Below are 26,513 nucleotides of genomic sequence, written 5' to 3' on the forward strand. Positions count from 1 at the left end.
AAAATAGATTTTAATGTAGACAAAACAGGGAAGTCCTAAGGCATGAAATATGAACAAATGTCTGAGCAACCCCAACAAGGCCGGGTCTAGACAATACGAAATAGTGCCCCTAGTTATTGCCTCTTGCACATTGGATGACGGATGAATAGCAAAGTAAGCACAATTAATACGAGTAAACAAAAAAAAAATACAACACAAGTAAGGATAGAAATTCATCACAATATGCCATACAAAGTCCGTGCCATTTACCACCAATCATGACCAGGAATGAATGAAGTGTAAAGAAGTCAAACTTAGCCTTGACCTACTAGAAACAAGCGCATCTCATGTTGCCCAAATTAGGTCACCACCTTGTCCTCCCACCTTTTTCTTTCTAGAAAAAATGGTGAAAAAAAAAACTACAGAACTACGTGCGATAAGAGACGGAATGTCCAGTAAATCAAAGGGGAGAGGTCAGAGCCATATTTAGACTTAAAAAGACCTAAGCTATTGGAGATATGGGGGCTTTTTGGGTCCTTTATAAGTCCAATTTCTATATCAGTGCTAAATATATAATAGGTAAATCTGTCACTGGAGGAGTATAAGAGAATGCGGGGTCAAGCTTTTTACTGTAGGGGTTAAGATGACCTAAAAAGCCCGTCAGATTTTATTTGGTCACGTGCTCCAAGGAACAAGATGGCTGCCTGGTCGTGCGGTTTGCACGCTGGACTGTCGTTCAGATTTATCGATGGTCCCGGGTTCAAACCCTGCCCGCTCCCATCCCCCGTCGTCCTGCGGGAGGTTTGGACTAGGAAGTAATTATCTTCAACTCTGAAGGAACATCCGAAACATGTAAAACATTTTACAAACAAGATGTCGCTAGTTTCCAAGTTTCAGATACGATGGAAGGTTCCTGATGTGTTGGACCCATGAGAATGCTTTCCATTGCACAACAGCCACTGTATCCCAGTAAAATAGTCGTTCAGAAAGTCCATTCTCAGACTTATAATTAAACAATGGATTTACCCTATCAATACATATTAATAAACAAAACAACAGCATCCCACCACACAAATGTTTGAAAAGTAATAAAATATAAAAATGTTTACAATGAATTTTCAAAAATAAATACAGCAGCCACCAAGAATCTCTTAATTACCAAAATGAATTATTCACAGACTAGTTTCAGTTCTGACAAATCTTCAATAGGACACGTTCTGTAGACATCTTCTAGCTCATGGGTGTAGCCAGGGGGGGGTTCTTGGGGTTCAACCCCCCCCCCCCGAAATGAAATCCCCCCCCGCAGGGGGGGGGACGGAATTAAGTGACTGATTTTTGCTTTCATTTTGTTTATTTTAGGTGAGATTTTAATACTAAATCATCACTTACCACAGCACATCCGAGGCAGTTTTGAGTTAAAAACCCTCTACCAGGGGGTTTTGAGATACAAATCTCTCTACCAGGGGGCTTTGAGTTTAAAACCCCCTGCAGGGGGTTTTGAATTTTAAACCCCCTACCAGAGGTTTTTGCAGTTAAATCCCCCTCTTCTATAAAACAAAACAAAAAAAAAATGCAAACAACAATCCCCAAATTCCAACAGCACAGTTGAGGAAAATTTTGATTTTAAAACCCCCTCCAAAATTTACGATAAACCCCATCTTCAATATAAAAAAAGCAAATTACACACTCAAAATTCTATGAGCGTAGCCAAAGGGGTTTTGAGTTTAAACCCCTCCCCTCCCTCCAGTTGGGGTTTGAAGCTAAAAAGTACCTCTTCAATATAAAAAAAAGCAAATTACACACTATAAAATCCATGAGCGTAGCCAAAGGGGTTTTGAGTTTAAATCCCCTTCCTACAGATGGCTTTTTCTTTAAAGTTTAAAACCCCTCCAGATGGTTTTGAGTTTAAAGTTCCCCTACAGAGCGTTTAGAGTTGAAAACCTCTCTCTTCAATATAATTTTAAAGCAAACTACAGTCACCAAATTCTATGATCGTAGCTAAATGGGGTTTTGAATGAAAAACAAAACAAAAAAACTCGAGATTTATTAGTTTAAAACCCCTCAACAGATGATTTGACGAAAAAACTTTCCTTTTCGATATAAAATCTAATGCGAAATACAGGCATGTAATTCCAAGCGCGTAGTCAAGAAAGGTTACAAATTTCTACCAGTGGCTTTGGCTCCATTAATAAAGTGTGAATAGTCTTCTGCCGAAATTGAAAATCATTAAATGTGTCTCAACAAAGATGGCTAAGACAGATTTTAGGAGTCAGTCATAGAGATCGGGTCTAAATCAAAAAAATCATATGCCAAACTGGGAGTCGAATCCTTAGTAAGGTTGTGATAGAGCGTCGCATGAGGTTTTGCGGGACGTGTTCTCACACAAAATGAATTGCGCAAAATAAGAGTTGCGGAAACAGCTTACCGGAAAATGCGCCGAACGGCGCGAGATGGTCTAAGCCAGTAAGAATAGCACATTAGGTTTTTGAAATAAAACTTTTTAATAGCAAGATAATTCACTGTAGATACCTCAGAATATGCATTTTGTTGGCTTACAAAACCAGAAATAGTGCTCGGCGGCGGGGCTTCGCCCCGCGCTGGGGGAGCGCTGCGAACTCCCCCAGACCCCCTTGCTAGCAAGGGCGGGGAGTCTACAATAAATAATAAACGTCTTCCGAAAGGGTCAGAATGTAATAAAGATTAATTATCTACACACACACACACATATATATATAATTTTTTTCCGCGGGGGGGGGGGGGGGGGGGTCGGGGGGAATCCCCCCCCCCTAAAACCCTCCCCGAAAAAAAATCCTGGCTACGCCCATGTTCTAGCTTGTAGTAAAGCTCATTGTTATTTCAGTTATTACATTTTAAAAATCTTTGTATTTTTTAGTTCATATCGCTAAAGGCCAACAAAAGTTTAGGTTCGTCCAAACCATTCACTTGTTTTTCTTCTACTTTGTACTTTCTCATTAAGGTGCAGCAGACGATAACTGTAATGGCCTTACTGAATGACTGGCATCTCAGGAAAACCATCAGAGATCGATATTGTGAACTGTTTTGTCATCTTGTACAATAAAGCCTCGGATCAAGACATGTCTTCCTGTAGTGTTTTATTAGGCTACTACACTTTCATTAACCCGGAAAGGTAATTGAAGAACACAAACTGATGCAACAGTTGACCACTGCAAAGCATCACAATTTCTTCCTCAGGAGACCTGTAACAGCTGCGATGGGCCAATCTGAAGCTATCCCATGACAGATTGCAAACTTTATTTTCTGTCTCCCTGCATGCAGTTGCGTCCCGTGGTTTCTCTCTGTCAGGAGTACCAGTGAGTAAAGACTTCCTGCTTGAGACCTGATCTCAGAAATTGTTTGGCGATGGACTCCGAATGTTGAGATTTATCGTGTAATGTTTTTAAAATGTCCACCTCTGTCAGGGCGCACGCTGCCTGGTTGATTGTATTTTGAAGGCTAGTTAGTCCTGAGAGTGCTGTGTTGACATCCAGACCTGCCAATGAAATTACATAGGCTATATTTAAATGGACTGGAAAGGAGTTTATTATATAGTTACGTTACAATTTGAATTTGATAAGTGTCGTTGTCTTTTATTAACTTAAAGTTTTGGATGATAGCAGTGCAGGTGTATGGAGATTTTATACAGGACCAATGTATGCCATAATAATTTTAGTGCAGAATGATGGCATTAACCCTTAAAGTGCTGAGCTGTTTTAAAATGAGTGCGCACTAAATGGAATTACAATAAATAAACTACCACAAGCGTTTCAAGGGTTAAGAGATTTAAGCTTCAACAGTTTGTAATATGATATTAGCATCATGCATCACGATGCAAGCCTTTTTTTTTTAATTTCATGTAGAAACGCCATAGGCTGTTGTTGATATAATGTAAACGATGGATGAACAGATCATGACGTTATCATCCTACAAATATTATCATTGTATAAAGAATATACATTTGATAATATATAAATCTATGTGATATCTCGAGGTTAGCATTGCAACGTATTTGCATGTATTATAGGTTTAATTATTGCAGAATTCATGACATCGTTTTGACATTCATTCGGTCTTATGTATGATTTTTTGTCTTATTATTTACTTACTTAAATATGTAGTATTAACTTATTATTCACTTGGTAAAATTTATGTTTTTGTTTATTATACAAAATTTTTGACATCATCTTATTTATTCATTTGGTTAAATATATAACACCATTTCAATATTATATATTCATGTGAGATTATTTTACGACATTTTTACGGCCTTTTTTACGACATCGTCCTATTCATAAAGTTGCTGAGCCAGCACTACACATTCATTCGTAGATCTAAAATGATGCACATTATATATACATCACTAACCATGTTCCCATGGCACACGCTTGTGCTTCATTAACTTTAAGTCTAATTATCTCACCACTACCATACCAGTTTTACCTGTATGAAAGTTGCAACACCTAGCCGCCTCCCCCTCCGCCAAAACAAACATGTCTGTGTCCTGAAAGTAGGCCACAGTTTCCAGCCTCTGGAAGAGCTTGATGTCGAACAGTCTGGGGCTGAATTTGAGGTGTCTCAGGGCCCAGGCCTCCGTAAGGGCACTTTCGTTAGACCATTTACATGTGTTGAAACACTGAACGAATATATTGCGCATCATCTGTGGGAGGCAAAGATTTAAATCATAACGCAAATTAAAACAGAAGAGACCACCGTCAGACCACGATGTCTAAGCATGGAACTAAGGACATAAATACATTATGGCACGTGGCGGAAAGCAAGAAAAGATCGATAACCCCTTCTACTTCATTAAATTATTAGGTTACTGGACTTCCCCTTTCCTTCAAGTCATAGACACTCTAAAAAAAAATGCTTTTGGCTGTAACTACTAGAAAATGGACTTACTGATCTGTCCAGCACCAGCCTCATGTGTCTGACCAGCGTCCCTTCCGTTCTGGGCAGAGCTAAACTCATATAGCGATGTCTTGTACTGCCAAACATTTTTAAACTGAAGCCTGCAACAAACGATGGGGAATTTACATAGTAGGCCTACCTTACAGTTTCTTGAAATATTGAGATTACAAGTAAAACTACCTAAATATGAAATTTAAAATATATCGTAAGATCTATAAAATCTAGTATGTAAACAAGCACAATTGAAAAAATAAAAAGGGAAAGAACTTCCATGTATCTCAATAAGCTCCCTTTTTCTACATAAAACAATTAATATTGACAGCTATTTGATAAATTAAATTGGTAATTTTTTTTTATTGCCATTGACAATGGATAGTAAAAAAAAAATAGAGAAAAGTTCCCCTTTCAGACCTTGCGATCTATAGGGCAGATGATGTTAGTCATACGTTTCTTGACACTGGATGCTTGTGTCAAACTTCAACTTGATTCCAGCATGGAAAGTGGGAGAAATAACGTGTACTAATTGTAAAAAGGGAAATAACTCCACATATACAGCCACATCTCTCAATAGCATTTATTTCCCATTTTTTATACCAAACAAAGTAATTAATTAATAGACAGACAGAGTTTAAAAATAAAATAAAATAGATCCATGTAAATATCAAATCTAAACAATACAAGATAAAATTATATTATATGTCTTTTTTTGCAAACTAAAACTTGTTAGAGGCGGGCTGGCATTACGAATTGCGGGACCCCCCCCCCTTTTTTTTTTTTTTTTTTTTGCAATATCGACTATTACGATACTATTAATTAGATCATTATATGAACAAGCTTGGTAAATCACTCAGACGCCATAGGCGCCAGTGGGTTTATTAAAGTTACGTCACTTTTACGATAAGTTAAATATGTTAACTCTTTTAGTCCTACATTTTAAAAAGCTTGTGACAAGAGCCATGACTGACAGTGATATGCTTAATGTAAATTGCGGAGCCTAATTTGGAGCAATCGTCGAAAGGGAAAAAAAACTGAGTTCCAAACCTGTACTTAGATCCATGTCTCCTAGCTCTATTCCGTAGGCTGAAAGGTCGAACAAAAGTCCATGTATTCTCCGCTCAGCCAATGGCACCGAGCTCAGCTCTGCCCTGTCCATGGAAGCCACGGCCCCGAAGGCATGACAGGAACTGTGGAGGAATTCATCCGTGAGACCCAGCAGCCTGGCCGCCTGACCACTGGAGCCGTCGCAGGCGATGACCAACTTTCTGCCTGGGCAGCTTTCAATGTCAAGGATTTTATCTCTGCCAAACTGAGAACAAGTAAACAGCTCTAGTGGTCAAGGGAGATAGTATTTAAAACAAAAGACAAGGAGGGAGGAGAAGAGGGATAAAGTAGAAGAGAGGAAAGGTGAGAGATGGACGGAATAAATAAATATATAAATTAATAAATATCCTCCTTCGTAATCGAAGATTATTTTTTATATCTTATGAACTCGAAGATGACTGTTAAATCCAATCCTCGCTTTATAAAGCTGGCCGCATACGTGGCATGGGTAGGTTTGGTCAGTGGAGAGAGAGAGAGAAAATAGAGCAGGAGAAAGAGATAAAAAGAAACAAATTAATAAGCAGGCATACATCTCAAATTTATTCCAATCTTACACATATGAAAAGAAAATTGAAACATTCAATGTAAAACTGAACAGTTTCGAGGCTAAAAAATAAATACGACAAGAATATTTTTTTTTATTAAAAAGATATGTAATCTGTGGTAAACAATATAACACACACACACATAGACAAACGGAAAGATTCAGTTTCATGTCCGATTGTGTGTCTATGGCGTAAGCCGCCCTAAGCAATACAAATTATATGTACCCACAAATAGATGCAAGAGAATATCTAAATACACGGTGTCAGGTGAAAATATACGCTTGGTAAAATTGTTCACAAATTTTCGAAAATACTTTTTCTCCCCCCTCCCCTTTAATTAAATATTGGTAAATGGACTTAAAAAAAATATCTTATAACCCATGGAGAGGCTTGGAGCGGTGGTACCACTGATAACTTGTCATAGTGGTGTGTTGGAGCGAGACCAATTGTTATAGCAGGCCTCAACACTGACATGCGACGTCACGACTGGTGGGTAGAATAGTTCGTTGCTATGTAGTACAGATCTGTGACGTGGCAACGAGCTGTTGGTCTCCACTGTCCACAGGTTGCGACGTTGCAGATCAGTATTCTATGACGATTGGTCTCAGTTTGAGGGCACTGGAAAGATATCCCTGAAGTGACCCAGTCACTCGGCCATCAGATGTTTTTTTTTAGGGGGAGATAATCTACTTTAATCATTCCTGTCAATCAAATCGTTGTCCCAGATGGCGCCACCATTAGATCATCATAGTTTAAACATAACTGAACAAACAATAAACAACACCGACATTATAAGCCGGAGTAAGTACTCTGTTCATTTACACGTCAATATTGGACACACAACAAAAGATGACAATATCAACACCCTTGCCAAAAGATGGCTGCTAGGGTGTCCCATCGTGTGCTATGCGCTCAGGACTGACGTTAGGTGGTCAAAAAGTTCCCGAGTTCAAACCCTGCCCGTCGTCCTGCGGGAGGTTTGGGCTAGGATGTAATTATCTTCAGAATCTGAAGGAACACCCGAAACATGTGAAACAAACAGTACTTTGAACTAGTGACAACATACAGACACACACACGTGACAACATACAGACACACACACGTGACAACATACAGACATACACACGTGACAACATACAGACATACACACGTGACAACATACAGACATACACACGTGACAACATACAGACATACACACGTGACAACGTCAACAATACAAGTATTTTGTGTTTGTAAAAAAAAAGTTTGACATGTTTCGGATGTTCTTTCAGAGTTGAAGATAGTTTACTTCCTAGTCCAAACCTTCCGCAGGACGACGGGGGATGGGAGAGGGCAGAATTTGAACCCGGGACCATTGATAAGTCCAGCGCGCAAACCGCACGACTAAGTACTACGAGTGTCCTAATTTTATGAAAGCACTACCCCATTTCATTTTTTTTCGTTAAGACCATGTTTAAAGAAAATTAAATGGCGGATGTCGCTCGCTTCGCTTTTTTTTTTTTACAGTAGATGACAACAGTAAAATCTATGCACTAGTAGGCCTATAGTAGTCATTTTGAGCTACAATATTTAGTAATTAGTTTCTTAATTTAAAAAAGAAATAAAAAATTTTTCAAGAAAAACTTGTACTTTGGAAATTACAGCGCTTGGCTTGGCTGGGGCTGGGTGACTGTAAGTCGCTATATGAAACAGTCACGTGGTATAGTTCTAATATTGTCACGTGATATAGCATTGCCATTTAATACACCATTGCCTTGTGATACAAGTGAACAGATCTGTAGACTTAGCATATCACGCGATAGATGTAGAATAGATTTATATGTTGACGAAATGATTTTTTTTTTTTAAATTTGACACTGACTGATTTACTTGAAAGAAACGAGCTTCTGGTTCAGTAATTTTGCTCACTGGGCAATTCATGACACGATTTGCGCCCCACTGTGAAAGAAAATTACCAAAAAAATAAGAGTCCAGTAAAAGTGCAATTACCCTCCCTCTCCTTCCTCCTCTCTCTCTCCCCTCCCCCATCTCTAACTCCCACTTATTTAGGCACGCGCAAGCTCATGAAAAGATAGAAATGGAAAGACAAGCGGTAAAAGTCTCGAGAGGGATTCCCTGAACCAGGGCCGCATGGGAGGGAACTCATTTTCATTTGCCATTGCTGAAAGGGAAACAACTTTGTCAACGGTGAACAATGACTGCAAAAAATATATGGTATTGCTCAGCACATGAGGTTCGCAGAAGGATACGAGAATGAATGCACTTTTGTGTACGTTTGTTGAGCAGACAAATGGAATGATGAAAGTAAAGTTTCTCTTTCAGACCTCGCTATCTATATGGTTAATAAACAGTGGAAAACAACAGCAAAAAGAGATACTAGTTACAATATTGTTGAAACTATATTGCACTACATAGGTTTAGCTTACTATCATCCATTGAGTACAGACGGTACGTCAAAAAAAAAAAAAAAAGAAGATGATTACATCCTACGCGTCATGCATCTAGTCATGCATGTTAACCAATGACTTGAATTCTGCCAAGTCACTGGTTTTCCTGGCTAGCTCAGGCAACCCATTCCATGCTCTAATAGCGTTATGGAAGAAGGAGCATTTGTACAAATATGTCCTAGCATATGGAACGAGGAATCTGCCTTTATAAGAGGCTAGGTATTTTCCCACCTAGGTCTGTGTTATTTCAGATTGTAATTTTTATGCAGGTATAAGGAAAAAATGGATGTGGCAAAATATGTAGGTCACAGCTGGGGCTGCCCAGCCACGGGAAATACTGCACTCCTCACTAATCTTCGGACTCGAAGACAAGCCTTATTATAAGGAAAAATACAATATCGTGTAAATGTTTTCTGTTGTCTACATGCAAGGCCGGCTTTAGGTCGATTTGACCAATCGCTCCAATTGGGCCTCGCGCCAGGCATATGCCCCGAAATTTACATTAAGCATATCACTATCAGTCATGGCTCGTCACAGGTTTTTAAAGATGTAGGACTTAAGGGTTAACCTATTTAGTGTAGGCCTATCGTACGACTGGCGTCACTTTAATTAACCCAAAGGCACCAATTGTGTTTTAGTTTCTTCCTATGCATATTGTATAACAAATGTTGGTATAATGATCTGATTAATAGCAATAGTTGTTATTGTAAAGATAAAATTAGAAGAGGGTGCCTCGCAAGCATCCATTCAATTGGGCCCCGCAATTCGTAAAGTCGGCTCTGTGACTACATGAGCAAGAATTTAGGTTAGCAGAAATCCAGCAAAATTAGGACGTCCTACAAAATCTCGTGTACGGAGTTCAGCAGGAATAAAAAAAAACAAAAAACAACTACTGAGACTAGATTTAGTTGCTTTCTCTAAGACAGTGATGTCCAACCTAATTTGACCTGCGGGCCATTTTAATTTCCGACACTCTTGTCGCGGGCCACATGAAGAAAATGTACAAAAACGAAATTAAATTGACCTGAAACAATTTTGTTAGAAACTTGTTAATCTATTACATTAATTAATGGAATAGTGTAAGAAACTTGCTTCATTTCTCTACTTCAAATGTGAGCAACATTGTAGGTAGCGTTACCAACCAGTCATTTTCTTGTCTCTTTTTGGGTAAGCATTCCCATCGATCCTCCAATCTCTAGGCGTAGTTTAACACTCATTTATTCGCAGCTCAAACCAAGAATGTCCTTATATTTGTTTGATAATCCGTTTATATGTAGTTCTTTTTTTTAAAACAGCCACAGTTTTTTTCTTATAACAAATATGTAGTCTTATTTTCTCTACAAAAAGTAAAGATAAGTTCACTTTTCCTGGTATGATTCAAAATTCAGAATCCACATTTAGTTTCTTTGGGTCTCCCATTTATAAAAAATTAAAATGGAGGTGAGGAATTTTCTACATTTTGTTCCGACGTTTTGGCGGGCCGGATCTGGCCCGCGGGCCGTATTTTGGGCATCACTGCTCTAAGATTTGACAATTCATATTTGTCTAATTGTTTGAAGTCTTTATTTATGACATACTTTCTCAAATCAATGGTAAGCCTAATTTTTAAAGTTTACGCTGTGTCTTGCTTTTTGTTTGTTTGTTCTCCTTTTTGAGGGGACTTGTTCTCCTTTTTGTCCTCCTCAGGGTGGGCAGGTGTCTGGTGGCAAGATTGTCTATTATTATATTTTCTTCGAACAAAAAGAATTCCACCAAATGAAAGGGTCGCCATGGAAGAAGCTTCGTGGAGTAAAAGAAAATATAATGATTTGTTATTATTCATATTTCCGCAAGAAAGTGGCGCTGACGCAGAGAAATCATACACATGTACACGCTTATATGTAACAGGTCATATGATCTGTATCCATTTTTTTTTCTGTTATAGAAATAAAAACGAAGTATAATAAAAAACAAAACAAAGTAAGAGCTGTGAACTCAGCAGACGGCTAGTGTCACGTGACATAAATGGAAGGCTGAAGTAATTCGAGATCGAGGAAAACAAGTTGACGTTTGTTGTTGTTGGAAGAAGTTATTATTATTATTATTATTATTATTATTAGGTCTATCTGCTATAATAAAAGAAAATGTGTAAAACTTTAACAGCTCGACACTCCAAGATCAAATTTAAATTTAAACTAAATTTATAGCTTCCATAACGACATTACATAGATTTAATAGAAACTAATACCTTCAATTCCGCTAGATTTTAGTTTTCGAATCAAACGGAGCAAAATATTTATCAATATCTTCAATGTACGCGTGTTAATGCTCAGTTGTTGGTTTGTATCTCCAAACGGATAGTACAACTAAAGTGACCTAGGCGAATTAAATCTTAATGTAGAATTTGAAATTAACATAAGCTCCCCCCCCCCACCCCAAAAAAAAAATGATTATAACATTTATTATTATAAATTTACACAGATTCAGATTGAGAGTAGAAACACTAGAGAAATGATAATTTAAACAAGATATAGCTAAAAAAAAATAATACACGTCTTTCTGTCTCCTGTTATTCTGTCCTATTCATCAACGTTCATACCAGTCTTTATTAACTTCAATTACGACAGACTACCTCGTGATTTCGTCTGAATGAAACACTTCCGCATACGCAGCCGAAACATCCGTTCCCTCTTCCTCATGGTTACAGAAGAAACACACACATACACTATCTACCAATGTGTACTGAGGATTTTCAGACATGGACGCAAATCCATAAATAACTAGCTTTTTGGAGTATCCGGCGTACAAAATGATGTGTGACAATTTGAAATGGGCAGACATAGTAGTGTAGTATAGCCTACACCTAGGGCTGGCGGGGCCTCCACAAGAAGGGGCTTCTACAAATCGATATAAAAAAAATATATCCGAATTTCGACCGATGAGAAACTTTAAATTTGTTTTTGGAACATTCTGTTTCGCATTTGTACCGCCAACACCAAATCTTACGTCTGCCGGCAACACTGTCAAGGTTAAGGGGTGTGGTATGCTCGTAATATGCAGATGCATCTCCGGATTTACAACAGTCCGTCTACTAAGGGCTTTACCCTCCACTAAGTCAAAAATATACTAATTTTAAAACAAAAATATGCATATTAAATAATAATAAAAAAAAAAAGAAAAATGAGGTAAACTTCACAGGTACTTTAGTTCTTTGGTTTGAGATAGGAGTATTATTATTCATAAGTGGATCTTTATTAAGGCTTTCGAAAACGTGTAGGAGCCTCCACAGAAATCCACCACATACTTAAATCCGGCCCTGCCTACACCCACCTTAAACCTGAAAAAAATTAACATTAAATATTGCAATAGAACTATCAATACTGTAATGTCCATCCCAAAATCACAGTCCTTAAACCAAAATAGAAATGTATGTCGTAATGCAAGGTTAATTTATGGGGTCCATATGGATGGTACTTAGCGTAGCACACCGTAATCATAAATAGCTAACTTTTGTTTTTTGTTTTGTATCGGGTGTACAAGGTAAGGGAAGCTTTGCTAGGCTATACATTGGAAAAGGTATATATTTCTTTCCCCCAATTTTTAGCCCCACAGAATCAAATATTCTACGCTCTTCAGTTTGTAGCACAAACTAATTTTTAATATGAAGAAAGCATTAGACTTTCTATGACAGTGACATAACTTTAAACAAAAAAGTGCAACACAGAGAAATTATTCTGCAATTTTAGTGTTTAAGTTCATATCATTTGATAAATTAGCAGGAAACAATGACATTCCATTTAGTTTCATTGACACCTATAAGACTATTTTATAAAAAAAATGATGTTAATCGTAAATAAATGTAATTAATTAATGTATGTTTTACAGGTATACTATTTAAAATTAAAGTTTAACTCGAGCAATTAAGCAAAACTAAGTGAGTGCTTATTTAGAAACTAAATTTAATAAATATTGTAGATCATGCTAAAGCTCAGTTGATTTCATTCCAGTCAGGTCAATATACTGAATTCGTATTGATTTCTGTCTAGAGACCAATAATGTTAAATCCTAAGTTATCTTCCCTGTCTCCTGTCTCGCTAGTTAGTCTTGTCTAAAATGTGACTCACTGGTTTGAGAAATTGCTTATAGCGACGCTAACCTACTCCAGCGTGCCTCATTAGCACGGGAAGATAACTCGTTTAGATACTCGACCAGCTAGCTAAACATTTGTAGATTGAGGTTCTTGGACTAAGAGATTGAAAGTAAATTCTATTAGACTGAGTTGGCTGCATGAACACAAGCTTTCCAGAACCTACACAGCGTACACACACACACACGCGCAAAAGTACAGACATGCAAGCAAGCAAAAAAACAAAAACAACAAAGCAAAACTTTGTCAAGTGTTGTAACAAGTTCCCCTTTCAGACCTTGTGGTCTATAGGGCAGAAGATGTTAAGGTCATCTGTTTCTGTAGCTTACGGTTAACGAGGGTGTCACGTGGAATACACAGCGACCAACCTCCTTTACTTTTCCCCAACTAATGTCAGGTACCCGCTGGGTGGACTCAGAGGCGCCTAAAGATCCCGAAATTGAAAAATCCAGTCTTCTCTAAGATTTGAACTAGAGATGGGAAACGAACCGAACCCGAACCGAACGAACCGAACTCGAACCTCACTTATGACCGAACCGAACCCGAACTTTGAAACTGCTTGGTACGAACCGAACCGAACGAACCCTTCTTTTCTTAACCGAACTAATTTTGCAATTTGTACATCCTTTTTTTTTAATTTTTGGTTTAAAAAAAAAATTACTTAAATATTTTATTTAAATTCTAATGATTCCATTATACTTTGAAAATTTGGGGGGGGGGGGTATTTTGAAAACTTTTAAAAGAAAAAAAAAGCGGCGCGCTGGGGTTCCCATGGGTTTTTCCGTATGTGCCGACTCCCCCTGGCCTTGAATTTTCGCGGGCTGTTTGCAATATTGGTTTTGAGTTGAATAGGCGCCCTCTAATTAGATCTAGATCTAGACTCTAGTTCCTAGTAAGTAGAAAGTCAACATTAAAATATTGTCACTTTTATTTCAGATGGCTGTTAGTTGAGAGTACAAATGAGTGTTTTTTTTTACAATATTCAATATTACGCAAAATCCAGGGGCCCCAAAGAGGTCCAGCCCCTCCCGGGCCCCCAAATGATGAAAAATTCCTAGCAACGCCCCTGAATATTTTTACTATTATTTTGTTTTGCATTATTGATCATCAGTATTTTTAATGCAGCGTTTCTTAAACTTTGGGTCCTCCCCCATGGGTGGGGATGGCGAATACCTTGAATTGGGGATGGGGAGACGCAACTTCCTGACAAAAAGGGGTGTCATAGAGTGTGCGTGTGTGAGAGTGTGGTGTCTGGTGGCGATAAGAATGGGTTAAGCGACTGATTTGTTTATGCATTGAGTACCACGAAATTAGCGTAATGCAAATGTGAAACGGCAGACAATCTTGAGACATGAAAGAGTAAAGACGTTGTTTTGTGGTGACCTAGATTTCGTTTAAATATCAGTATATTTCATTAATATTACATCTCTATAAAAAGTTAAATATGTGAATATTGTAATAACAGTTAGGCTATATTGAGTTGTTCACATAAGAACTTTATTTTAAAGTTTATTAAGTTTATATGTTATTATAAGGCTTGTCTTCGAGTCCGAAGATTAGTGAGGAATGCAGTTTTTCCCATGGCTGCGCAGTCCCAGATGTGACCTACATATTTTGACACATCCAGGGCAAGCATAACCACTGTCCGCAGGTGATCCATTTAGTTTTTCTTTTCGCGTCTGCGTTTGTCCTCGGCAGCAGATTTCCTTTTGGTCTCAAATGTGTATCCCGCGGCCTTCGGGAGTGAACTCCAACTGACTCGTTCTGAGGCCGCATGTAACCAGGTGCTCTCTTCTATGTCAGCTAAGCAAAGTTGACGCCTAAGCTGGTCTTTGAAGCGTTTCCGTGGGGCGCCTCTGTTATGGCAGCCCCCTTTTAGCTCACAAAAAAAAAAAGACTGTCTTTGGCATACGTTCGTCTCCCATACGGGATACGTGCCCTGCCCAGCGTAACTGACGGACCATAAGAAGTCCCTCTATACTATCCTTACCGGTAAAAATATAAAACGCCTTTATTGGTTCAATTGTACTATCTGTTTGTAAGCGACAAACCAACGACCAACTAACAAGGAGAGGGGGCGTCGAAAAAAAAGTTTTATTTTCAGTTTAATTTATCTGAATATTAGTATAATTACATGTTAAAAAATTAAAATATATTAACTAGGAGATGTCATTTTATCTTCTAATAAGACCTTGTCAACTGTAGACTGCTTTTTTGCTAGGCGCGTATGCACAATATGGGTCTAAACGTTTTGAAGAAAACATTTTAAAGCATCTCCGCTACTGAGATTCTTCTGCATTTTTTGTCTCAGAATAGTCGAATTTCTTCCGTATATTGCAATGTATTATACGATGACTTATGTGTGAAAAAAAAAATCCTCTTAACACGAAGAATATTTGTTTTTTTATTATGATGAATAGTGCGTTCTGAAAGAAAGCACACCGATAGTAGCCTTTTAAAAAAAAATATCTCTTCTTACTAAGAGAAAAAGGTTAGAATACGCTTAGCGTCGAGTCACGCCCAGAATTAAACCACTTGCCGACTTGAGCGAAAACCTGCCGCATCTTCATTTCTAGCTCCATTAAGAAATTTTTACAATGCTTAAAATGTATGTAGGCAACATTATTTTCGAAAAAGTATTGCCCATAGGCCTATTATATGTTGCAAAGTATTTGTTTTATGTAAAAATTAAACTTAAAGTGTTTTATCTGATAAATTGTATTAAACCTTATAACTTAATTTTGCTATTAGGCCTACATAATTTCATAACATCGAACCTAGCCGAACCCGAACTTTAGACCTGTTCGAACCGAACCGAACCCGAACTATACTCGTCATCGAACCGAACCGAACTCGAACTTAAATCTGACCGAACCGAACCGAACCCGAACTTTCAAAGTTGGGTTCGATTCCCATCTCTAATTTGAACCCAGGAACCCCCGTTCGGAAGTAAAGCGCTTTACCGCTCAGCCACTGCGCCTCCATATCCAGTGATGTAGGAATGAGACAAATTAAAAGATTTTCTTAAAAGCTTTTCAATGAAATTATTAGAAACTGTCTAGCAAGAACTTGAGCCGTAAGTTTGACAATTCATTGTGAACGCAAGGTTCCATACAAACCTTGTTAGGAAAAGTTTCTTGTGAACGCAACGTTCCCTGCAAACCTTGTTAGGGAAGCTGAAGGAGGGGGGGGTAGCTTTGAGTCAAAAATAAAAATAACATTTAACCGATGTACGAGATCTCTGCTTCTACAAAGGGAGATAAGTAAAAGAGATGCATGGGAAGTAAGCCTTACTGTATATGGAGTAAACAAAAGTAGCGTGCCCCCTTTCAGACCTAAAGATCTTAAGAGTAGATGATGTAAAGGTCATCTGTTTCTATGGCCGACAGTTAACGAGAATGTCACGTGGCCAGCACAACGACCAACCCCAGCAACAACTTTCCACAGCAAATGGGGTAAAAAGACAGAAAGCACAAAGCTATCGAACTGCTTGTCTCGACTTTCGATCCCGATTGAATATAAGTAGTGATTTATGAGTGGCCATGTATTTCACAATATGTTCGTCAAATTGAACACCAAACCTAAGCACTGAGACCTTGTACCTCACAAGGCAGGCAGGATAGCACCTTTCCTTCTAAACACTGGTATGCACAGCTGAAGTACATTTCTTTCAGACTAATGTAACCTAAGAGAATCCCATGAAAGTCAAGCCACAACAAATCTACTTCTTCAACGAGTATCGCCCGTTCAATAAGGAAAAGCCCAATAAACATTTTGACGTGAGTGTGTAATGACATAGTGCCAATGGCGTGTCTACTCTGGAACATGCATAAATTTATTCAAAACATACCCTCTCCCACCCCCCAAAATAAAAAGGCGTTGGGAAAAAAGTCATGTGACATTGCTAGCTTTTGATTCGATCATCCCCTCCCCCCCTTCTGTCAAAGTTGTGACGAAACGAGTAGAGTAGTCTAGATACTGAGACATAACCTTTTTTTTTTAATCCCCTGGCTGTCACGTGATTTAGTAAGCAGAAGCAGAAACAACCTTTTTATTTCATAACAAAATAAAATATCGATTTTCGTTTTTTTTCAATGCTGGTTGCTACGTTGCTAGATTTAACACATGCTGCTTTTATGCATTATAAAATCATTGTTCAGTACTTTCAAATGAAATTTATTCGATTCATGTCTACATAAACTTCTGGTTTACTGACAATCTTACAGTCCACAGCAGCACTTGAGAAGCGTAAGAGTATCTAGAAAAATTAAGACATAATTCTCGGCATTAAAATCAGACTGATGCGCTACTTGGTCATGGTGACTTTCTTACATGCTTACGATTCCTGGACGCTAGCTGTAGAATTAGAGAGGAGGATCCTAGCCTTCGAATCGAGATGCTATTGAAGAATCGTAGGTATCACCTATCGAGATGCTATTCAAGGATCCTGGCATCATAAATGAGAAAATCCGGAACAGGATCACAATGGGTATTGGATTTGGAACCCACAATGACCTGCTGACTTTGTCAAATAAGAAATGCCAACTAAAACTGGATGGCCCTATCACGAGGTCCTCATGGCTCGCAAAGGCCTGCAAGAGACAGTAGCAGTGTCACATCATTGTTTGTGACATGAACTTGTCGGGAATCACCGAGTACACCTTTTTATTGGGTTTCACGTGGGAAGCAAGGGTCTGCCTGGAATTGTGGGTAAGAAGTCTCGTTTTGAGACTTGACCACATGATCAGAATTCAGTAGCCACCATGTTCATTAGATGTATGTAGATGTAAAATGTAAACTGTAGAAAGCATTACTAGTTGTGTACTTAATATGCTTCTTTGGTTTTTATCATTAATTCTGTGACATGATTGTATTTCTTTATGGCTGGACTTGCCAATATATTGTGTATTTTATAGTCAATAAATGTATCGTCTGCTATTCAAGTTGTCAGTTCTGATTCTCTATGTTTGCGGTGCTTTTATAGAAATAGTTGTGGACTCTTGTACTCATTAGCAGACATACGCGACCACAAGTAGTACAACAGTTCAAGTGAAGGAAGGCGTCTTTAATTACTGCATAGTAGACACTTTAATAAGAATAATCAAATGTCACATTTAACAAGCAGTGACAAGCAGAGGCAGTCATAGAAAGCGACAGGAAGACAACACCAAAGAATGCACTGGCACGGCATTGAAAGAGAGTCTAGTCAAGGAAGAAGACAGAAATGGAGAAATACGATCAACAAAAGGATATGTGAAGTTGAAGGGTGAGGGTAAAGGTGAAGGATGAGTGTAAAGGTGAATGGTGAGGGTAAAGGTGAATGGTGAGGGTAAAGGTGAAGGGTGAGGGTAAAGGTGAATGGTGAGGGTAAAGGTGAATGGTGAGGGTAAAGGTGAAGGGTGAGGGTAAAGGTGAAGGCTGAAAGACTGCTAAACTATTTTTTTTTTTTTTTATTTTTTTTAGAAATACATATAGACAATAGACACATATTAAAGTGTATTCATTCTTTAATATTAGTCTAAATATTTCGACTATCAAGATCCGAACTATCATACATTTTGTGTGTGCATGTTTGTAATGGTAGGGAATATCTGGTAGATATTATAAGACACAAAAGAAACTAGGCTGAGTTAAATCTCATTAAAAAAAGGGGATCCAAACTCGAGACCCACGGTCCGGAAGCCCAATGCTTTGTCACACATCCACATGCGATAATAATTAATAAAAAACGAAAATGAGGACCCGAGCTCCAACCCCTTGGCACTAGAAGATAGAAGAGAATTGAACATAGTTGATCAAGAGAGGCCGCAAACCATGATGGCCTAGAAACGTAACCAGAGCTGTAGAGGAAACATGATACCTGACAATCAACCTGGTAGCACAAGAAAGAGGAGCTCTTTTGTGTATTTAGTGGAGAGTTTCATGTATGGCGGAAAAACTATAAGTAGTTAGCTTTTTGGTGTATCCGGCGTATAAAATAAAGCAAGTGTTGATAAACTATGTTTTTTTTTGTTGATAATTTTTGTTTGCACATTTTAGCTCAGTAGATGTAAGTTTTCTTAGCTCTTGTGTTTGCACATTTTAGCTCAGTAGATGATAAGTTTTCTTAGCTCTTGTGTTTGCACATTTTAGCTCAGTAGATGATACGTTTTCTTAGCTCTTGTGTTTGCACATTTTAGCTCAGTAGATGTAAGTTTTCTTAGCTCTTGTGTTTGCACATTTTAGCTCAGTAGATGTAAGTTTCCTTAGCTCTTGTGTTTGCACATTTTAGCTCAGTAGATGTAAGTTTTGTTAGCTCTTGTGTTTGCAGTACAAGATCATTTCAATGTAGAGGAAGTAGTACACGTTCACTCTAAGACTTCAAACGTCTTGCGGCAATAAATCACTCAATTTAGAAAGCCTTCATGAGAGAAAACTCAAACGTAAAGTAGCAATTATACATAAAACACTGAACCTTAATCTTCAAATACAAAATCAAAATCTAAAAAGGTTACAAAATCGGCCCCCGAAGTGGTCCACCCAGGCAGGTAAAAAGGCAGGTTTCAATATTTTCAGAAAGAACATTAGAATGAAATTCTATCAAAGACAAATGACAGAGAAGAATGGAGAAAGTAGGTTGACATATCTTGTGTGGTGCCCCAGCGGTCCAGCAGACCAAAGGGTTGGTGAAAGTGAATGTGAAGTTAGATGTAAACCTGGCCTATCTGATGTCTTATAATGAATATCTAATTGATCTGATTGTTTTGTAAATGGTCAATCTCTTATTCAAGTCCTCAAGAAAAAAATATAAAAAAATAGTTACGCGTGCTGTTTAGTCTGCAACCTGCTACAGTTCACGCGATAATTTGAAAAACTACTTATTAATTGTTGTTTTAAATTATGTCGAACTTATATGCATACTAAATAGATTTTTTTCTCTTTAAAAAAAGAAAACTTTTATTGTGTAAATATAGTAGTTAGTATGACAGAGCTTACATAAATTAGCAATAAAAATATAATAAAAATTTGTTTTGACAAAAAATCTAAAACCAATTACATAAATATGTTAAAAATATTGTAAATTACTATCTCCCCTTCTAAAACCTCCCGTGTTTGTTACTACTATTTTTTCCCTTTCGGAGGGGAGGGGGCATTAATACTATACTCAGAAAGACACAAAGATAAAGGCACATTCCTCCTTCTTTCCTGGTGCTATTAGAGCATGGAATGGGTTACCTGTGATTTAGCAGAATTTAAGTCATTGGTTAATATTCATGACTTGATGCATGACGCGTAGGACGTAATCATCTTTTTTTGAAGTAACGTCTGTACTATATAAGATAAGTAGATAAGGGGATTTCATACGAGGATCAACTGCCACTTATTGAGACATTGTCAAAACTATATCTCAATTCTGTTTTTATTTCTTTATCAAAAGTGAAGTTTAATTTATCATCCTTGACATTGTTTAAATTATGGTGAAAATAAAATAAGCCAAGTCTCCAATACAAAATTCTTACCTTGACCCCTGACTTAAAGGTGACCGGAATTGACCTCAGCTGAAGCATGCCAAGAACATGCTCAAGAAAGACGCCGATTCTTGTGTGGAAAATGTTGTTCTCCATGCAGCCTTCTATGCCATTGAAGTCTATGCCAAGTGACGATAGGAACTCCCTGGACTTCCGGTTGAATTCTACCTGATGTATGAACATGCTGTATATTATACACAGTTTTGCAATGAAAACAGACATCTTTTTCTTAAATAAAGATTTGAAAACAAGTATAGGCAATGCTCTATAGTCTTTAAGCAAACAAAAACAAATGCCTAGTTTCTTTACCACCAAAGTAAATGCCACCTATTCCTACGTTATGTGTGGACGGAAATGTCTGATCAGAATAGGGCTCTACAGTCTACAGTCACATGAAAAAGAAAGTGCTCTACAAGATGAACCATAGTCGTTGTACGACCGACAGCAACAATGACAGCAACAACAACAACAACAATACAGAAGCAACAACAACAAACAACAAGAAAAATACAGCAGCAGCAACAACAACAGCAGCAACAATACAACAACAACAGCAACAATATAGCAACAAGAGCAACAATACAGCACCAACAACATCAATACAGCACCACCAACAATAAGAACAATACAGCAACAACAAAAGCAACAATGTAACAATAACAGCAACAATACAGCAACAACAACAATACAGCAACAACAACAACAACAACAACAACAATACAGCAACAACAGCAACAATACAGCAGTAGCAACAATACAGCAACAACAACAATACAGCAGCAACAACAACAAGAACAATACAGCAGCAACAACAACAAGAACAATACAGCAACAACAACATAGCAACAACCGCAGCAGCAACAACAACATCAACATTTTATTTAAATCAAAGATTACTTTTACATTTCAAACTCTGTGTTAATTATTCTTCACTAAAGTGTGTCGGGCAACATTGCGGCACAAGGGAAATACAAAACAAAAACGAAATACTTCTTTAATGAAAAGAAACGAATTTCCTCTCACGTTTTAGGGAGGCTTCTTCAATACCTTTTTTTTTAATGTAAATCTTTTGTGAACTAAGTCGCTTATTTGTTCTAGGATTTTATTTCTCGAGAACAAGTCGAAGGTGTTTGGCTTCAGTCAAAAAAGTTGTCAAGATGAACCATGATAATACTCTTTAAGTTAATGTCAAGAAAATGTGTTAATTACATTCCAGTCTGGTGACCACCATAGAAATTGAATGTCCTTCTGGATCAATAGACTGGCCACATCAGTGAATCTCAAAGTTAGAATTTATTTTTTCACACCTCCAGGTAGAGGGTACTATTGTACAATATTTAATGTAACCATTGACTTGATCATTTTGAAATTTTAATTCGACATTTAGATATATACTTTCTACACGTCCCATTATAGAAATTTATTTCGCTATTTTCTCTCATTAAAATTAGGTCCCTTGTGGCTAGTGATTTTTTTAAAATTATGTCATATTGTCATATGTATGCATAATTGATTAATAAAAATGTTTTTTTATTTTAAGCCATATGCTAGAATTGTGTACCTTCGAATTTATATGTAGGCACCATTCTATCCACCAGTGAGGTTACTTGTGTTTTTATGCTAGGATTAAATTTAAGGATATGTCCTTGGTCCTAATTCAAATCACTCAGCACTATCCATCAACGGCATATCCAGACATGCCACTAGGCAGTGGCGTAGCAAGGATTCAAGAATATGTTGATGGGTCCCTCCCCCCCCCCTCCATTTGACAAAAAAAATTCATTGAAGTTCATGAACACAGCTGACAGAAGTATTTAATACCATGTTTTTAAGTAGGCTACTGTTTAGCGCAGTGAGCATAATGCGCAAGAGGCTGATTTTATTGAAACAATGCCAGAAGGCTTTTGTACTGTCAGCTCATATTGGAAAACCATCGTTGGCCTGGCATCGTAAGTAATATGGTGATATTTCCTTACTTAAGACTAAGACTAAGACTAAGACTGCTTCATTGATCCATATGGATCTAGATATTATATGTAACTTCGCGCCATGGATGTTACGCCACTGTCACTAAGTCCTGAGTAGACCACTTGTTTAGACTAACCCCTTATATATAGCAGAACTTTCAGCATCTTTGTAGATTCTAGTGAAATATGGGACTAGGTCTAGAAGATATCTTCAATGGTTGTTTCTCCTTGATTATAACTTCCTTTCTTTATGTCTGTCTATTTGTCTGTCTGCCTCATTTCACATCTCTGTATAGATACCGGATGTAATTCAAATCAAATTACAAGCAAATTATTATACAACTTGTTTCTATGGTGATACACCTTGTAGCTCACTTGCTTACACTTTGTATCTCACTTGCTTACACTTTGTATCTCACTTGCTTACACTTTGTATCTCACTTGCTTACACTTTGTATCTCACTTGCTTACACTTTGTATCTCACTTGCTTACACTTTGTATCTCACTTGCTTACACTTTGTATCTCACTTGCTTACACTTTGTATCTCACTTGCTTACACTTTGTATCTCACTTGCTTACACTTTGTATCTCACTTGCCTACACTTTGTATCTCACTTGTTTACACTTTGTATCTCACTTGCCTACACTTTGTATCTCACTTGTTTACACTTTGTATCTCACTTGCCTACACTTTGTATCTCACTTGTTTACACTTTGTATCTCACTTGCTTACACTTTGTATCTCACTTGCTTACACTTTGTATCTCACTTGCTTACACTTTGTATCTCACTTGCTTACACTTTGTATCTCACTTGCTTACACTTTGTATCTCACTTGCTTACACTTTGTATCTCACTTGCTTACACTTTGTATCTCACTTGCTTACACTTTGTATCTCACTTGCTTACACTTTGTATCTCACTTGCTTACACTTTGTATCTCACTTGCTTACACTTTGTATCTCACTTGCTTACACTTTGTATCTCACTTGCTTACACTTTGTATCTCACTTGCTTACACTTTGTATCTCACTTGCTTACACTTTGTATCTCACTTGCTTACACTTTGTATCTCACTTGCTTACACTTTGTATCTCACTTGCTTACACTTTGTATCTCACTTGCTTACACTTTCTATCTCACTTGTTTACACTTTGTATCTCACTTGTTTACACTTTGTATCTCACTTGTTTACACTTTGTATCTCACTTGCTTACACTTTGTATCTCATTTGTTTACACTTTGTATCTCACTTGCCTACACTTTGTATCTCACTTGTTTACACTTTGTATCTAACTTGCCTACACTTTGTATCTCACTTGCCTACACTTTGTATCTCACTTGCTTACACTTTGTATCTCACTTGCTTACACTTTGTATCTCACTTGCTTACACTTTGTATCTCACTTGCTTACACTTTGTATCTCACTTGCTTACACTTTGTATCTCACTTGCTTACACTTTGTATCTCACTTGTTTACACTTTGTATCTCACTTGCTTACACTTTGTATCTCACTTGCTTACACCGTGTATCACACTTGCTTACACCGTGTATCACACTTGCTTACGTTTACATTTTGTATCTCATATGCTTACACTTTGTACCACACTTGGTTACACCTACACGTTGTATTTCATTGCTTATATTGTGTATCTCACTTGCTTACACTTAATTTATTACGTTAATTGCTTACACTTTGTACCACACTTGCTTACACCTACACGTCGTATCACACTGCTTACACTTTGTGTCACAGTTGCTTACACTTTGTATCACAGTTGCTTACACTTACACTTTGTATCTCATTTGCAACTCACTTACACTTTGTATCTCATTTGCATCTCACTTTCTAACACTTTGTATCTGACTTTCTTTCTGTACACACAGGGCAAGCGAAGCAGACACAGCTCCTCGCTTGATGACCGCTATCCGCCCATCCATGGTGTTATTAGCTTTCCTTCTGTCTTTCACGTCTGATTGCTGATGTGTACCCCGAGAGCTGGTTGAGTGGTTGGCATATCTCCTAGTCGGCAAAACTAGTTGTTTTTTCTTTGACATACCATTGCTAAGTGTTGTGATACCAATCGTCGTCCTGAAGTCATTGTTCTGAAGTCATCGTTCTGAAGTCATGGTCTTGAAGTCAAGTCATTGTTCTGAAGTCATCGTTTTGAAGTCATGGTCTTGAAGTCAAGTCATTGTTCTGAAGTCATCGTTCTGAAGTCATGGTCTTGAAGTCAAGTCATTGTTCTGAAGTCATCGTTCTGAAGTCATGGTCTTGAAGTCAAGTCATTGTTCTGAAGTCATAGTTCTGAAGTCATGGTCTTGAAGTCAAGTCATTGTTCTGAAGTCATGGTTCTGACGTCATGGTCTTGAAGTCAAGTCATTGTTCTGAAGTCATCGTTCTGAAGTCATGGTCTTGAAGTCAAGTCATTGTTCTGAAGTCATGGTCTTGAAGTCAAGTCATTGTTCTGAAGTCATCGTTCTGAAGTCATGGTCTTGAAGTCAAGTCATTGTTCTGAAGTCATCGTTCTGAAGTCATGGTCTTGAAGTCAAGTCATTGTTCTGAAGTCATCGTTCTGAAGTCATGGTCTTGAAGTCAAGTCATTGTTTTGAAGTCATCGTTCTGAAGTCATGGTCTTGAAGTCAAGTCATTGTTCTGAAGTCATCGTTCTGAAGTCATCGTTCTGAAGTCATTGTCACGTGCTATCTTGTCAATGTTCGCCTGCTGTATTTATTCGGTAACCCACTCCACACATGTTTTGTATTCGTTTCGCTGAGTCTGCAACGTTAGTGTGTGCCAAACGGTGGAAGTGGCGTGTGTGTGTCTTTAACAAAACAAGAATTGTGAGTCTTTCAAGGCTGCAATCACATTGGATTTGTGCTATACCTAGAGATTTACATTGGTTTCAGTAAGGGACAACATCAGGTGCTCCAGGAACGTAACAGTTTTTGAATACTTTCTTATGAAAAAAAATATTTTTTTTTGACACAAGCACAATGGAAGCCCGGCCATTATGACCTCGGGAATTTAAGGCTATTAATATTAAATGAAACTATATAATGACGTCTGTGCTGTGGTAGATGGGTAGGAAGTAGTGTAGATTTCTTTCAAATTGTGAAACAGAAAGGAGTCTCACAGTTATTCAGTAGATGCATACTCTAATCAAGAATATTATAAATTTACTTAAGTATGAATATAAAGACATGTCTATTCTAAACTCCATAAAATATATCGCAAACATTAATAAATAATAAGCCTGGAAAATAATAATAAAATAGAGGGCTATGAAAATACAATAATGAGTTTATAGAATATTATTAATAGCATTATATCCCTTTAAAATTTGTACAAGCAAAATTAAGGCAATATTTAAAACAATATATAAATTAATTCTTCACACCTTTTTTTTTAATGCGTGTATGGTTACTTCTCTGAAAGTGATACATCATAATGAAAAAAAAAAATAAAATAAAAAAAAGGCCCATAAAAGAGGCTCAAGGATTCCTATGATGATAAAGCTAAAATTGAATAGCGCAAATTCTGAGGTTTCCTACAAAAAAAAAACAAGGTTTGGAAAAAAAATATTTTGTATAAAGTTTCAATATGTGAATGCCATTAATTTCTCTTTATTGTTACTAAATATGGAGAAAAAAGGTTTCTTTTTAGATTATGTGAATTTTTTCCCACAACTCTTTCGCTAGGGTGGATGGGGCTAGCCACTGTAAGCTGTAGTAAAAAAAAAGTGAAAAATGACTGACGATTAACAAGGGTATCATGTGTTCAGTACAACGACCAACCGCCTTAACGTTCCCCAACCAATGCGAGGTATCCATTAGGTTTGGGCGGACCTAAAAATCCCGAAATTCAAAATCTCAGTCTTCAACGATATTCAAACCCGAGGACCTT

General features: G+C 37.5%; 1 protein-coding gene across 5 annotated transcripts in view; it reads right to left on the minus strand.

Moving 5' to 3' along the window:
- Window positions 1-388: 388 nt before the first annotated feature.
- The window catches only part of LOC106076801 (uncharacterized), an 85,483-nt gene continuing 59,358 nt past the window's right edge, over window positions 389-26,513 (minus strand). For all 5 annotated transcript variants that reach the window (XM_056035077.1, XM_056035076.1, XM_056035080.1 and 2 more), the window contains 5 exons: window positions 20,627-20,803; window positions 5,950-6,214; window positions 4,900-5,009; window positions 4,438-4,654; window positions 389-3,490 (listed from right to left, as the gene is read on the minus strand). In XM_056035077.1, coding sequence (XP_055891052.1) covers window positions 3,300-3,490; window positions 4,438-4,654; window positions 4,900-5,009; window positions 5,950-6,214; window positions 20,627-20,803 — 960 coding nt within the window. In that variant the 3' untranslated portion in view covers window positions 389-3,299. The remainder of the gene's footprint in view (window positions 3,491-4,437; window positions 4,655-4,899; window positions 5,010-5,949; window positions 6,215-20,626; window positions 20,804-26,513) is intronic.

This window comes from Biomphalaria glabrata, chromosome 7 (genome assembly GCF_947242115.1).
Source record: "Biomphalaria glabrata chromosome 7, xgBioGlab47.1, whole genome shotgun sequence".
NCBI lineage: Eukaryota > Metazoa > Mollusca > Gastropoda > Planorbidae > Biomphalaria > Biomphalaria glabrata.